This window comes from Rosa chinensis, chromosome 2 (assembly GCF_002994745.2).
Source record: "Rosa chinensis cultivar Old Blush chromosome 2, RchiOBHm-V2, whole genome shotgun sequence".
NCBI classification, from domain to species: domain Eukaryota; kingdom Viridiplantae; phylum Streptophyta; class Magnoliopsida; order Rosales; family Rosaceae; genus Rosa; species Rosa chinensis.
Genome location: NC_037089.1, coordinates 26,430,242 through 26,444,777, shown reverse-complemented (window position 1 = coordinate 26,444,777; position 14,536 = coordinate 26,430,242). Strand labels below are relative to the sequence as shown.

At 38.7% G+C, this 14,536-nt stretch overlaps 1 protein-coding gene across 1 annotated transcript; it reads right to left on the bottom strand.

The window, feature by feature from the left end:
- Positions 1-9,738: 9,738 nt before the first annotated feature.
- LOC112190250 (probable xyloglucan galactosyltransferase GT17) lies at positions 9,739-11,946 on the bottom strand. Its single transcript, XM_024329672.2, has one exon. It carries the CDS (start codon positions 11,785-11,787, stop codon positions 10,348-10,350), a length of 1,440 nt encoding a protein of 479 aa, XP_024185440.1. The 5' UTR covers positions 11,788-11,946; the 3' UTR covers positions 9,739-10,347.
- Positions 11,947-14,536: the final 2,590 nt, after the last annotated feature.

The following is a 14,536-nucleotide window of genomic DNA, read 5'->3' as shown; positions in this document are numbered from 1 at the left end:
TGGTTGAGAAATTCATCAAGAAATTAAAAAAGTGGGGACGACCGACATTTATTATATGGGGATTCTAGCTAGCAATTAAGAGCAAGTTCACCCGTTGGGTCACCAGGTCACCCGCTATTCACTGCTTTTTAGTGTTAATTTCACCATCTGGGTCACTAGCACAGTGTATTTCGTGCCCTGGGTCACCCTGTACAGTGTTCTGGGTCACCATGGTGACCTGCACAGTGTATTTCGTGCCCTGTGTCACGAGCACAGTGTATTTCGTGACCCAGAAAATGAAAATATACACTAAAAAGCAGTGAATAGTAGGTAACCTGGTGACCCAACGGGTGAACTTGCTCTAACTGTGTTCTATATTCTGAGTCCTGATTATTTAAGGTCTGTTGCGGACACCGCAAATTTTGGCACTGTTTAACTGACCTTTTTGACCTTACGTGGAAAATGAATCCTTGCTTCTTTAATGGCCTAATTAAAGGCCGGACATTATTGTATGACCCAACACGTATAAGATGATCTCAACATTTGTTCTTTATAATTAATATTTTTTATTAATAATCTAAGAATGTATTTAATATAATCTAACCATCTATTTATGTTGGTACAAGTGCACGTCGGTAGACTGAATTCTCCTCCATTAAAGCCCTAATCTAAGATAGATTTTTACTATACGAGAGTCTCATGCTCACTCTGTAATCATTTATTCAGTGTGTCTGATGTTGTATCTTACGTGATATACCCTATGCGTACGTATAATGTATTACACGAATTATAAAAATATGAATTAGATGCGCTGTTATGTTTTCTGTTTTTCGTTTATGTTTTAGAATTTAATTTTGGAGTTTTGCGTCTAGTAAAATTCGAGTGCTGAACTATAAACAATGAAATCTCAAAATAATTCGTTGAGTGCATGATTTGACTATTTACCTTTTCTCTGCGGGTGGATGAGTGTTATGTAGCTGAGAAAAGAAAGGAAAATGCTGTCCAACCGAGACGCAAGACGGTTTTTTCTTAGGACGAAAAGAGAAATATAAGAAGGGGCCAGTAAGCTAAAGCCTACCAACTTCAATTAGACAAAAGTATAGGACTTGAAGCACATGCATTCGTGTACGTGTCCAAATCTTCTAGAGGGGTTACATCAACTTGGAGAAACAAAGAATTAAGGACGATGGAAAATAAATATATTTTGGGAAATAGTTGGGTCGTGGAACATGTTGTTTGGAACGTGTCTCTGATGGAGAAGTATATAAATTATATATCTTGGAATCATAATATGAAATTCATTAACATCAAAAGTAACATAAAATAAAAAATTATCAGCAAAATAACCTTTGCAACAAGAGACAGAGCTGTTCTAGCTAGCTGTGTCTCTGAATGGTTAATCACTAACGAATGGAACCGATGTCAGTGCAAATTATTGTAAAATTGGCATCTCTTAGCCCAACAATTTGAGAGTCATTAGAACCAGGATTTATTCATTTTTTTGTACTTCATAAATATAGACGACTTCAAAACTTCAAATGCTACTCTCCTCAACACATCGCCATTAGGTAATTCTTGCATTTATATACTTGCTCATATTTGTGGACATATAGGAGTGATCTTGCTGTTCTCTCCTAAGTCAGGATTGCACCTGCTTTTCAATCCTAACATGTTGACTTGGAATTGTGCTAGTGTATATTAAGCCAACCACCTATTGCTATAGGTTTTTTTTTTATGTGTCGTTTATTTTGGTCAATCCCTAACAGAAAACCGACAATAAACCTTACTCCTTCATTCTAAATAAATACTCAGTGTTGGGTGGTTTTAAGGTGGTAGGGCGAATCTATCATAAAATCATCACTTCTTTTTCTTAGAGAGCTTTCTACCCTTATATTACCTTTCATGAGCTATTCCTTGCTTAGGTCTTGAAGGATTGTCAAATCCCAAAGTTGATCCTTCAAATATGTTCTTATGCTTCTATGTGTGTCGTGTTGCATAACTCTAACTAGCTTGTTAGAGAGTTGAGTTGTGTCTCAAGGCTATTGATAAGCGAGAGAAGCCTTGTGCTGTTGTTGAGAAGACGATCGTGAATCAAGTCTGTATGACAAATCAATAGCAAGAGTGTGTAGAGTTCTACTGCCTCATGGAATGAGTCTGGTGAGATGAGTATGAACTAGTCTCTCATTTATTGTTTTCTTCCATAGTGGATTGATTCAACCGGCATAGTGCCCACAGTTGTTAATTTAGTAGAAAAGAATACTTTGATTTTAGGGTTTTCAATAATAATTCTATTCATCCCACAAAGGGGTATATATACAAGGACAAGAGGAGTAGTCTAACCCTAATAGGAAACAATCATTCCTATAATTACATGATAACCTAAATAAATAAGAATCATAATTACATAAGATTTACAGCTATTCTACACTCCCTCTCAAGTTGGTGCATAGATATCTATCATGCCCAACTTGTCAACTGAGCTGTCGAATATCTTCCTGGACACTCCTTTAGTAAGAACATCAGCTAACTGCTTTTCTGAGTTTACAAATGGAAAACGAATAACCTTTCTGTCAAGATTTTCTTTAATAAAATGACGGTCAACCTCCACATGCTTTGTCCTATCATGCTGAACTGGATTATGTGCAATCTCAATTGCATCTTTATTATCACAATGCAAATCCATAGGTTGTCTAAGCTTGTAACCTAGATCTTTCAGGACATTACGAATCCATAACATTTCACAGACTCCATGTGCCATACCTCGAAATTCAGCTTCTGCACTTGATCTGGGCACAACTTTCTGTTTCTTGCTACGCCAAGTGACAAGGTTCCCTCCTACAAAAGTGAAGTACCCAGATGTAGAACGCCTGTCAGTTTTATCACCAGCCCAATCTGCATCTGTGTACCTCCCAACTTCCAATTCATCCTTTTTCTCAAACAGTAATCCTTTACCTGGCGCCATCTTCAAATACCTCAAAATCCGAAAAACTGCATCCATATGTTCTTCACTAGGACAATGCATAAACTGACTGACAACACTCACAGCATAAGCAATATCAGGTCTAGTATGTGAAAGATAAATCAACCTTCCTACAAGACGTTGATACCTTCCTTTATCAGTTGGAATTTGATCAGGATAAATGGCAAGTCTATGATTCATCTCAATGGGTGTCTCAATTGGACTGCAGTCCAGCATCCCCGTTTCAGTAAGTAAGTCAAGAACATATTTCCTCTGTGACAGTGAAATTCCCTTCTTAGACCTCGCAACTTCAATACCCAGAAAATACTTCAGTTGCCCCAGATCCTTCATTTCAAACTCCTTTGACAGATACTTTTGTAACTCATTCATCTCTTTCGGATCATCCCCTGTAACAATCATGTCATCAACATACACAATAAGAGCTGTAATCTTACCATTCTTGCGCTTGATAAACAAGGTATGGTCAGAATTGCTCTGTCTGTACCCAAAGGCTCTCATGGACTTTGAAAATCTCCCAAACCAGGCTCTTGGAGATTGCTTCAGGCCATACAAAGACTTCTTCAATTTACACACCTTGCCAACTTCACTTGGGTAATTCTTAACACCTGGGGGCACATCCATGTACACTTCTTCCAAGTTCCCATTAAGAAACGCATTCTTCACATCAAACTGGTGCAAGGGCCAATCTTTGTTTGCTGCAAGTGAGATTAGAATCCGAACAGTATTGATCTTTGCCACAGGTGCAAAAGTCTCCTCATAATCAATCCCATAACGTTGTGTGTATCCTTTGGCAACCAACCTCGCCTTGTATCTATTAATAGTTCCATCTGCATTAAGCTTCACAGTAAATACCCAACGACACCCTACAGTCTTCTTTCCAACCGGCATAGGTACTAGTTCCCATGTTGCATTCTTTTGAAGAGATTCCAATTCTTCATTCATCGCCTTTGTCCATTTTGGATCAGTCAATGCATCCTGCACGTTACTAGGAATAGATACAGTAGATAATTGATCAATAACAAGTGCATGTGACCCAGAAATCCTATGGTTAGACATAAAATTAGCTATAGGGTATTTAGCTTTGGCTTTGATATCTGGTTCATATTGTTTCTTAGGAATTCCCTTGGTAACCCTTTGTGATTTCCTAGGTTCGACACTTTCTAACCCAGAAGATTCATTAAAGTTTAGGGGTATCTGAGGAGGATCATTCTGACCGGGATCTTCAGTTGGTGATGCAGAAGGGGGAATATTTTGTGTGTGAGCTTCAGATACGTCTTGATTTTGATTCAAACTATCCAGAAAAGTCTTTTCTTCTGTCTCGGAATTCATAACACTCTGTTCGGCAGTTACATTTTCTGTTTCGGAATTCACAACACTCTGTTCGGCAGTCGCATTTTCTGTTTCGGAATTCGCAACACTTCGTTCGGCAGTCGCATTGTCTATTTCGGAATTCACAATGCTCTATTCGGCAACTGCATTTTCTATTTCCAAATTTCTACCCTCAAATGTATCCTCCAAATTTTCCAAGTCTTCAAAGACATCAAAATCAATAATAGAATGAGGATTCCCTTCACAACCTCTCTCCCCCTGAAGGGAAGACTGAGAAGCTCCCCCTGAGTAATAAGGCTCGGATTCACGAAAAGCAACATCAAGAGAGACATGTAAAGTGCCAGTAAGGGGATCATAACATCGATAACCCTTCTGGAAGTCAGCATAACCAACAAAGATACACTTACGGGCACGGGGATCAAGCTTGCTGTGTTGAGGCTTGGGAATATGAACATAGGCTGTGCACCCAAACACCCGGGGCTCCAAATTAGGCATAGAAGGGATGGTCAAAAATGTATGAAGCTTCTGATGAGGATTCTGAAACTCAATCACCCGTGAAGGAGTACGGTTGATAAGATATGCTGCAGATTTTACTGCTTCTCCCTAATAGGACCGAGGTACATTCATGCCAAATAAGGAAGCACGAACAACTTCCATCAACTGCATGTTCTTCCGTTCTGCTAACCCATTCTGTTGAGGAGTATAAGAATTGGAGGTTTGATGACGAATTCCATGTGACCGGCAAAACTTTTCAGGTTTGGTTTTTCTAGGGTTTCAAAAAATTCAGGGATGGCTTGATTTTAATGGTGGTGGTACGCAGCGGTTTGTGGTGTGCTTTGGGATTCAGGATTCAGGATTCAAAGGATGCAAGCAAGTTCAAAGGATTGAACCTGCTCTGATACCAAGTAGAAAAGAATACTTTGATTTTAGGGTTTTCAATAATAATTCTATTCATCCCACAAAGGGGTATATATACAAGGACAAGAGGAGTAGTCTAACCCTAATAGGAAACAATCATTCCTATAATTACATGATAACCTAAATAAATAAGAATCATAATTACATAAGATTTACAGTTATTCTACAAATTTCCCTTTTCCAAGAGTTTTATTGCGTCAACAGATTTTGAAGATCCTAGAAGGAGCCTAGAGGGAGGTGAATAGGCTCACAACCAATTTTTTTTCGTTCAAATACTTTCTCAGGGATTGCAAATAGATGATCAATCCTGAGTACTTATATTGAACAAAATGAAACTAAAATCAAACAAGCCAACTAAAGCAGTAAAGAACACAAGTTTTTGTTGACGCAGTAAAACCCCTATCGGGCCTATCGGGGGAAAACATCTGTGTGGCCTTCAACTCTTGAAAAACCAAAACCAAATCACTAATGAAAAACAGATCACAAGTTTGCAACACCGATATTGCACTGATTGCGGCAACCCTTTTTAGATTGACTCACTAAATTGTGTGTAATCACTCCTTGCTAAATGTTTATACAAGTGATATATTTAGAAATCTCGATCAACTATGACATAGGCTATGAACGCCAGATGTTCTTCTTGGAGATTTCACCTTTGAAGCTTGTAGTACCCAAATGACGTCATGGGATGCAAGAGATGAATATAAATGCAAGGTTTGTATTTTTCAAAGTGTTTTCAACATGGAACAAGACACTTTTAAAAAGGGAAAATTTTAAGAACAGTACATGAAGTATAAGCTGTTCCGAAGTTTGGTGTATTTGGTTTCAAAGAATTAACTTTGGTACATGAAGTTCAAATCTCGACCCACTTTTAGTACATGACGTCAATAACACCGTTAAACTTATGAAATTATTCAATTTTCAAAGGGTAATTTTGGGTTTTCACCTCTCTCTCTCTCTCTCTCTCTCTCTCTCTCTCTCTCTCTCTCTCTCTCTCTCTCTCTCTCTCTCTCTCTCTCTCTCTCTCTCTCTCTCTCTCTCTCTCTCTCTCTCTCTCTCTCTCTCTCTCTCTCTCTCGGACACCCATTTCTGGGTATCTTTCTTCTTCTTCCTCCTTTTTCACCTCCTTCTTCTTCCTCTCTCCCTCCCTCTTTGGACACCCATTTCTGGGTATCTTTCTCCTTCCTTCTTCTTCTTCCTCCTTTTTCTCCTTCTTCTTCTTCTTCTTCTTCTTCTTATTCCTTCTTCTTCCTCTCTCCCTCCCTGATTTGATTTGGATACCCAGATTATTTGATTTTTTCCTCCTCCTTATTCTTCTTCCTTCTTCCTTCTCCTCCTCCTCCTTCTCCTTCTTCCTTCCTCCCTCCCTCCCTCTCTGATATCAAGTTTTATTTGGACACCAAATCTAATTTTCTTCTCCTTCTTCTTCTTCCTTCTTCTTCTTCTTCATTCTTCTTCCTCCCTCCCTCCCTGATTTGATTTGGACACCCAAAATCTGGGTACCCAAATATGATTTTCTTCTCCTCCTCCTTCTTCCTTCTTCTTTTTCTTCTTCTTCTTCTTCCTCCTTCTTTTTCCTTCTCCTTCTTCTTCTTCTACAATTTTTCTTCTTCCTTCTTCTTCTTCTTCTTCCTCCTTCTCCTTCTTCTTCCTTCTTCTTCTTCTTCCCTCTTCTTTTTCTTCTTCTTCTTCCTTCTCCTCCTCCTTATTCTTCTGCTTCGTCTTCCTTCTTCTTCTTCTGCAATTTTTTTTTGTTAATTCATGAAGAGACGAATTTGCCCTTACAAATTTGACTAAAATCAGATTGACTAACGGGGGCCGTAACGGCATACACTGATTTTGGGTCGGGATTGTAACGTCATGTACCAAAGTTAATTCTTTGAAACCAAATACACCGAACTTCGGAACGGCCTATACTTCATGTACTGTTCTTAAATTTTTTCCCTTTAAAAATAAGAAACCAAAGAGAATGACTTTTGAATAACAAAGGGATTGAAAACCAAAACTATTTTCAATACCCAAAGGGAGAACATACTTTCCATATATATAGAGATGGAAGAAAATCAATTCACATAAGAACCCCTTAAACTCAGTTGGAGTAAGTAAAGCCATACCTCTAATTTCATATTGCAAAAGGTAAACCCATACCCCTTAATTTCATTTGGAAAAGCCAATTTAAGAAGCCAACACCCATAACCCTTAATTACAGCTAACAATAGAATGCATGGAAGACCATATTGGAAATCACAAAACCCTTAATCCTAGCTGACTTTGATTAAATCTGTAAAACACCATTTTGCACACTACCTATTGTAGAAATAGATTACGGAGGCAATTGAAAAACCCATGTATTCAGCAATTGAAGGACCATTAGACTTTTGTGAAAGATATGCAATGCATGAGCTTACCTGAGCCATGAAGATAAAAGGACTTGTTCTGATCTTCAAACTTGGTCTTCAACAAGATAGCAGCACAACCACAATGGAGAAGAAGATTTTTCAATTAAACAAAAATAGTTTTCAGATGAAGAAGAAGATTGCAACTAAACACACTGGTCTGGGGCTTTAAACTTAGGCTTCAAACTTAGGCTTAAAATGTAGTGTTTTGTTAAAAGAAGGAATGTCAATATTTATACTAACAGATTTGGTGTGATGTGTGTGATGCTTTAGCTTTTACTGATGGTTTGGTAATTTGAGAATTCATAACTTCTTCAAGGAATTTGATATCAATGGTTACAATTTGGACCAAATCTATTTTGCAATCCTAAATCGGACGTTTGAAGTTGTTGGGTTTGTTACTCATATTAGTCCTAAATTATGCCTCTATTCTGTACTTTCAACTTACGATGACATTTTCATGTACAGGAAAAATGATCGTTGTCCATTTTTTCATTAAAAAAAATGTTTGTGCTGACTAATTAAATCATAAGTTAGTAGAGTATAAAATGTTGTTTGAGGTGATTTCAAATACCCACTATATCTTGTATAAAAATCTTCTATTTTATAATAATAATTTAAATTCTTTTCAAAAAAAAATAAATTTAAATTAATCGCTCTTCGTCCAAAAATAATGTGACCTACACAATAAGATATGAGATATATAAACTACCTAAACATGCAATTTCATGTCGAGAATCATCATAGCATAATAAAAAATACAAATAAATAACTAAAATAAATTTGGAAGCCACATTAAGATATGATACTCATGACCTATAACTTCCTCAAACATCCTAAACTAAAAGAAAAAATGGAGATAAAAACTCTCGAATCAGGAATGCTGATTCAACAACTTTGCACTCTAACTACGTACTACCTAACAGCTTCATTACCAACAACAACTCGCATCTAATATAGAGAGCACATAGACCCAAAATTGATTTATGTACAAACCATAGTTGGATATATATTAGATTTTTTATAAGGTAACACAGTGTATCACCCCACCATAAAGAAGACTTGTTGTACATTATTAATCCTACATTTAAATTAGATGCAATTCTCCCAAGGGCTCACATTCAGTATGGGCCTCGAAGCAAAAGCAACCCAAGCTCATGCAAAACTATCCTAAAACTCTAAAAGCTACGAGAACTCCAAAGTACCAATATCCTAAAACTTCTAAATATTAAAATAGTTATAGCTGGCCGTTGTATTCATCGCGCCGTCTTTCTTATTCTTTCTTCCTCCCTAGTCTCCACGACACGCGGTGAAGCCGCCCGCGTAAAGCCACCATCGATGTTCCTTTTAAGAAACATCCACTCCACCAAAAATACTCTCTATATAAATACACCTTCGTCTATCTTATGTATTCAATATCTCAAACCTTCCCTGCTAAGTATTTCTCATTCTCTCTAATTCCTTCTGTACGTCGTATCATATAAATCAGGATGAGTTCAAGCACAACTAGTTCTGCAGCAGCATACCCGAAGCCACCTTATTCGGCTCCACCACCTGCTGGTTATCCAACAAGATCTGATGCCGGTGGCCAAAACGGTGCTCCTGTTCCGGTAGAGACCAAGTCGAAGGGTGATGGGTTCTGGAAGGGATGCTGTGCTGCTTTGTGTTGCTGTTGTATGTTGGATGCTTGTTTTTGATGAGCATGCAACATCCATAGGCTCTTGACATGTGCCTTTATCATATCACATATTCTTTCTTTTGGGTTTGTATGTTAGAGTATTAGACCCTGCACGGACGGTTCTAAATTCTACATTGTCATATGATTGTCCAGTTCTTATCCATTGTGCATGTAACTACTGTTTATAGTTATAGTAAAGTACAATAATTTGTTGGCACAGATAATACCCTTAATTTGCATTACAAAAAGAAAAAAATAAGCTGGCATTTCCTCCGACTCAAATTGCTTGTTTCTTTCGCCAAAGAAAAAACGTACACATTGTATATGATATATACTTTTTAATTTTAAGGCGGTACATTTGCTAAATGGCTTAATATATATTTCGGCAAACATAAAAAAAGACAAATTTGTTTTAGCAATGCGAGATGCAAATTTCAGCTAGGCTAAACGTAGTGGTTGCAAATTAAAGAATAAGCCTCCTCAGGTGATTTGTAAAGACGTTGATGGAATGATGGTGCTTGTGAGACAGAGCTTCCGCGGATTAGAGTTGTGTCAGATACAAGCTAATAGTGGTTGCGACTGCAACAGTGAGCCTCCTTATTAGGTGGTTTCAAGACGTTGATGGTGGTTCATGGTGGTTGCGACTGCAAATTTGTAAAGACGTTGATGGTGGTTGTGAGATAGAGCTTCCATGGATAAGGGTTCTGTCAACCACCATGAACGAGTTCCTCTTCTTAATTATATATTGATGCCTCCTTTTGAAAAAAAGAAAAAGAAAAAGCCTCCCTGATTTCCTCTTGAGATCGAAAGGAATAGATGATAACGTCAACAAGCAATATATGTCAACTGAGAGTTCAATGGAGTTTTAGATACATCACTTGAAGAGAAATTGGCACCACTATTTAATAAGAACGATATACTGTATGTCCAGATCATATAAATATACATTCAAAATTCTGGCAACCAATACTGTTTACCGGCCCTTTTAACAAATCAATTAACGTAAAAGTTGCCTTCAAAATACAAATCATAAAAAAATCCCAGTTAACACCTCCCCAACATCAAAATCAATCAACAAATTTCTTTACTTGCTCGGCCAATGATGCAAGCGCAACATCAACAGCATCTTCAAACCCAAAATCACTCGCATTCGGGTTAGCATAAGTCAAACTCGGGATCAAACCTATAATCTTCTCTCGCATCATCCTAACCTTCTCGCTCGGAATCTTCAACAGCACCTCTTCAATTCTCTTCCTCGCTTTACTTCTCTGATCTATATACACAGAATACTTGCTCCTTTCCCCCGGCAAATACCACTGGTACTGACTGTACGCCGTGTGCGGCGAAAAGAACACGGGAATGCAACCGGCCAGCACCGAGTCAAACGTTGACCGCCTCGTGAACGAGTCGCCGGGGGCTTGTAAACAAAACACGGACTCACTCATCACCTTCAACACCTCACTCGGCTCTTGGCATTTTCTAGCTTCCTCATTACTCCCGCGACAATTCAATAACATGCACCGAGTTGACTCGCCGCATTGCTTTATGAACTCGTTCCGGATCGCCGCCTTCCTTCTCTTCGCGCCGATGAAAGAGAACAAGTGGTGCCGGTGAGTTTCTCTCATCTTAGTCTGCCACGTGGACATCTCTTGCCACGTGGACGGGTGGAAATAGGAAGGGTAGGGTATGCCGTGTTGGTTCGAGCCTTTAAAAGGGTTTCTCTCGATGATCAGAACCGACATGTTTTCGACTCCGGCGAGTTTAAGGAGACGGCCGGCTCCTATCCACGACGACGTAAAATCACGTACGATGCGTCCCAGGGTGATAAAATGGTCCTTCCCATTGTGCTTCTGCCACGTGGATTGGGATTGTAGATAGTCAACTAAGCTGACGTCGAGCTCGTCGCGTGCGGTTAGATTCCGTTCCCGGAACTTGCTCGAAACGTGAAGGCCGCCGTAGTAGGGTACGTAGAAGAGAGTGGCACGTGTGGGGTCGTACGTGCGGCAGGGGTGGTTCAGGAGACGCGCGTGGAAGATTATCTCCGCCGCGAACTGGTTGGTGGCGAACCAGCTGCTGCTGCTGTTGGTTGCTAATGTGGGGCCCATGGTCGGAAGTGGCTGGCCGAGTCCGGAGTTTGCTACGTGGGGGCACATGTCGGTACGAAAGTTCAGGTTGTGGCAGTTGTGAAGGAGTCCGAGGTTGAACTTCTTCGGCAATGTGTATAGGTAGACAGACAGTTTTTGGTTGCAAGTCGGAACTGTGACGGATGGTTTGGTGGGAGTAATGAGACCGTCGGCGTTTTTGTTGTTGTTGTTGTTGTTGTTCTGGTTTCGAGTTTGATTAACATGAGGAGGATCATGATGTTGAATGTGGAGGTCATGTTGTTGTTGGATTAGAGTTTCAGGAGATGAAGGGAACCAAAAGATGAGGCAAGCAGCTGATAGAAAGAGAAGAAGGGAAGAGCTGCACCGGAGAAGAATTGGAGGTTTTTTCTCGCCGGAAAACATGAAGAAGAAGAAGAAAAAGAAGCAAAAACTTGAATACAGTGCATCTATATTGTAAGATTAAGTCTTCACTTAATAAACGGCTGAAATGAAGGTTGTACTTTTGCGCATTCTATTTTGTCTGCAGGCTCGAATGAAGGTTCTTACTGAGGAAGCTATAGCACCTAGCTAGTCACCTATTAATACTATTGAAAATAGCATGACCAATTGTTTTTGCTAATTCTATGTTTGACATTTAGGGTGCGTTTGTTTCGTGGGATTAACCGATACCGGTGCTATATAAGGAAAACTAACCGATTATGAAATGTATTTGGTGTGAGTGGGTACTAAATAAATGAAACAGTGTAACACCTGTTTTTCATTTCCTCCTCTTAACTTGGATTATCAAGAATGGTATACTTGGTGTTATCTAAGACTATCACTTCAGCGTACAAACTTCCTCCAAAGCCCACCCATAACTTTTGTTCCTCCTACTTCCTCCTTTGGTGGGACACAAGGGCTTAAACATGTTGGTAATTAAGAAAAGCTCATTTTCGATATCAAAGTCGTCCCACCATGTAACAAGCGACTCCTCAAGGTTCGTCCTGGTCCTAACCTATAACCACAACAGAAGGTTCTAATTCCCTGTAAAATAAAATATAGCAACTTGATCTATGTGACAAAAGGAGACGACGTGAAGGTACATGCATCATATAATTAAAGAGATTTGTGAGAGCAATGCTGCATAATAATACAAGGTAAGTTAGGTAGTGACTATAATTTCTCGAAATATAATTAAAGAAGGCAGACGGATGGAAAAGGAATATAATTTAAACAAGGATTGGTTTATGGAACACGTTTGAGGAATTGGAAAATTATTGGAAGGAGATTATATGGATGATACGTTATTGCCAAAAAGCAACCCAAATTATTGTTCATATATGAATATGAGCTAGCTGGTTGAAGTATTCCTGTGATCCACGTTACTGAAAGTAGACAGGAATATCCTGGAGCTGATTGCATAATGTATAATCTGTTCCTCAAGAGTTGAGGATAGCTCGTCGGGATGTTCTAGGTAACACCGTGAGATAGCTTAACTGGTTCCGAAATATCTACATCGATTATCATTAGTTTTGAAGAAAATAAGATACAAATTTGTGAAGAATTTTCTTATATATTTCTTGATAAAAGAGACAGAACACAAGGATACACTATATAGACATTTAGGAAACAAACTTCCATAACTTTTTAACAACTCTAACAGCTAACATAACTATGTTTAACAACTCTTTCTTAACAACTAAGGTAAGGTATAAACAGTAGAAGATAATGCACAAATCAGTAAGCCATACTAGCACACATCAGTAAGTCATACTGGCCATAATGCCAATACTCCCCCTCAAGCTGGATCAAGGGGATTCATTGATCCACTTGCCCAAAATTCTGTGAAAATGATCGGTAGCAAGAGACTTGGTGAAAATATCAGCCAACTGATCATAGCTTCGAGTGTAGTGAGTATCAATTAGCTTGGACTAAACTTGAGCTCGAATGTAGTGATAGTTGACTTCTATGTGTTTGATTCTTTCATGAAACATTGGATTAGAAGCAATGTGCATTGCAGCTTGATTGTTATAGAATAGAGACATTAGTTGACTAATCGGATACCCCAAATAAAAAAGAAGACTTTTCAACCAAATAAGCTCACAAGCAATGGAGGCCATAGCTCTATATTCAACCTTTGCACTAGAACGAGCAACAACAGTTTGCTTCTTGCTCTTCCAAGTGACTAAGTTACCACCAACAAATGTGCAGAATCCAGTAGTGGATTTTCAATCAAGAGAATATCCTGCCCAATCAACATCAGTGTACCCCATTACGTGAGTATTTCCATTATTTTTCATGAAAATGCCTCTATCAGCTGAGCCTTTGAGATAACGAAGCTTTACGTACAACGTGAAGATGAGCCAAAGTTGGAGCATGCATGAATTGACTGACAATGCTTACAGCATAAGCAATGTCAGGTCAAGTGATTGTGAGATAAATAAGCTTACCAACTAATTGTTGATAGGCACTTCAATTGACAAGAGGTTCACTCAACACATCAAGTTGCAGCTTGCTGCCAAGGGGAGTGCGAACTGGTTTGCAATCCTGCAGATTAGTATCTTGTAGAGATCAAGGACATATTTTCTTTGGTTTAGAAAAAGACCTTTCTGAGAAGTGGCCACTTCTATACCAAGAAAATATTTAACACTTCCCAAATCTTTGATAGCAAACCTGCTTCAAAGAGATTGTTTGAGAGATTAAATCTCTTCAATATTGTCACTTGTTACTATCAAATCATCAACATAGATAAGCACCACAATCTTACTGGTTGAACCAATCAGAACAAACAAAGAAGAATATGCATTGCTTCTGTGAAAACCAACTTCCTCAAGTACTAAACCGAGCTTGGCATACCAAGCACGAGGAGATTGCATTAAGCCATAAATAGACTTGTGAAGTTTGCATACTATCTCAGGATCATGAGATTGAGGATGACCTGGGGGCAACTTCATATAAACCCCCTTTTAAAGATCACCCCATGTAAAAACGCATTTTTTACATCCATTTGATATAGAAGCCAAGCATGATTGACTGCAACTGATAACAAAACTCTCACTGTACTCATTTTAGCAACATGAGCAAAAGTCTCCTTGTAGTCTACTCCATATGTTTGAGTAAAATCATGAGCTACTAAATGAGCCTTATTTCTATCCATAGAACCTTCAGAATG

Excerpts from the sequence above, each read along its gene's own strand:
- LOC112190250 (XM_024329672.2), bottom strand. The coding sequence starts at position 11,787 with ATGTTTTCCGGCGAGAAAAAACCTCCAATTCTTCTCCGGTGCAGCTCT.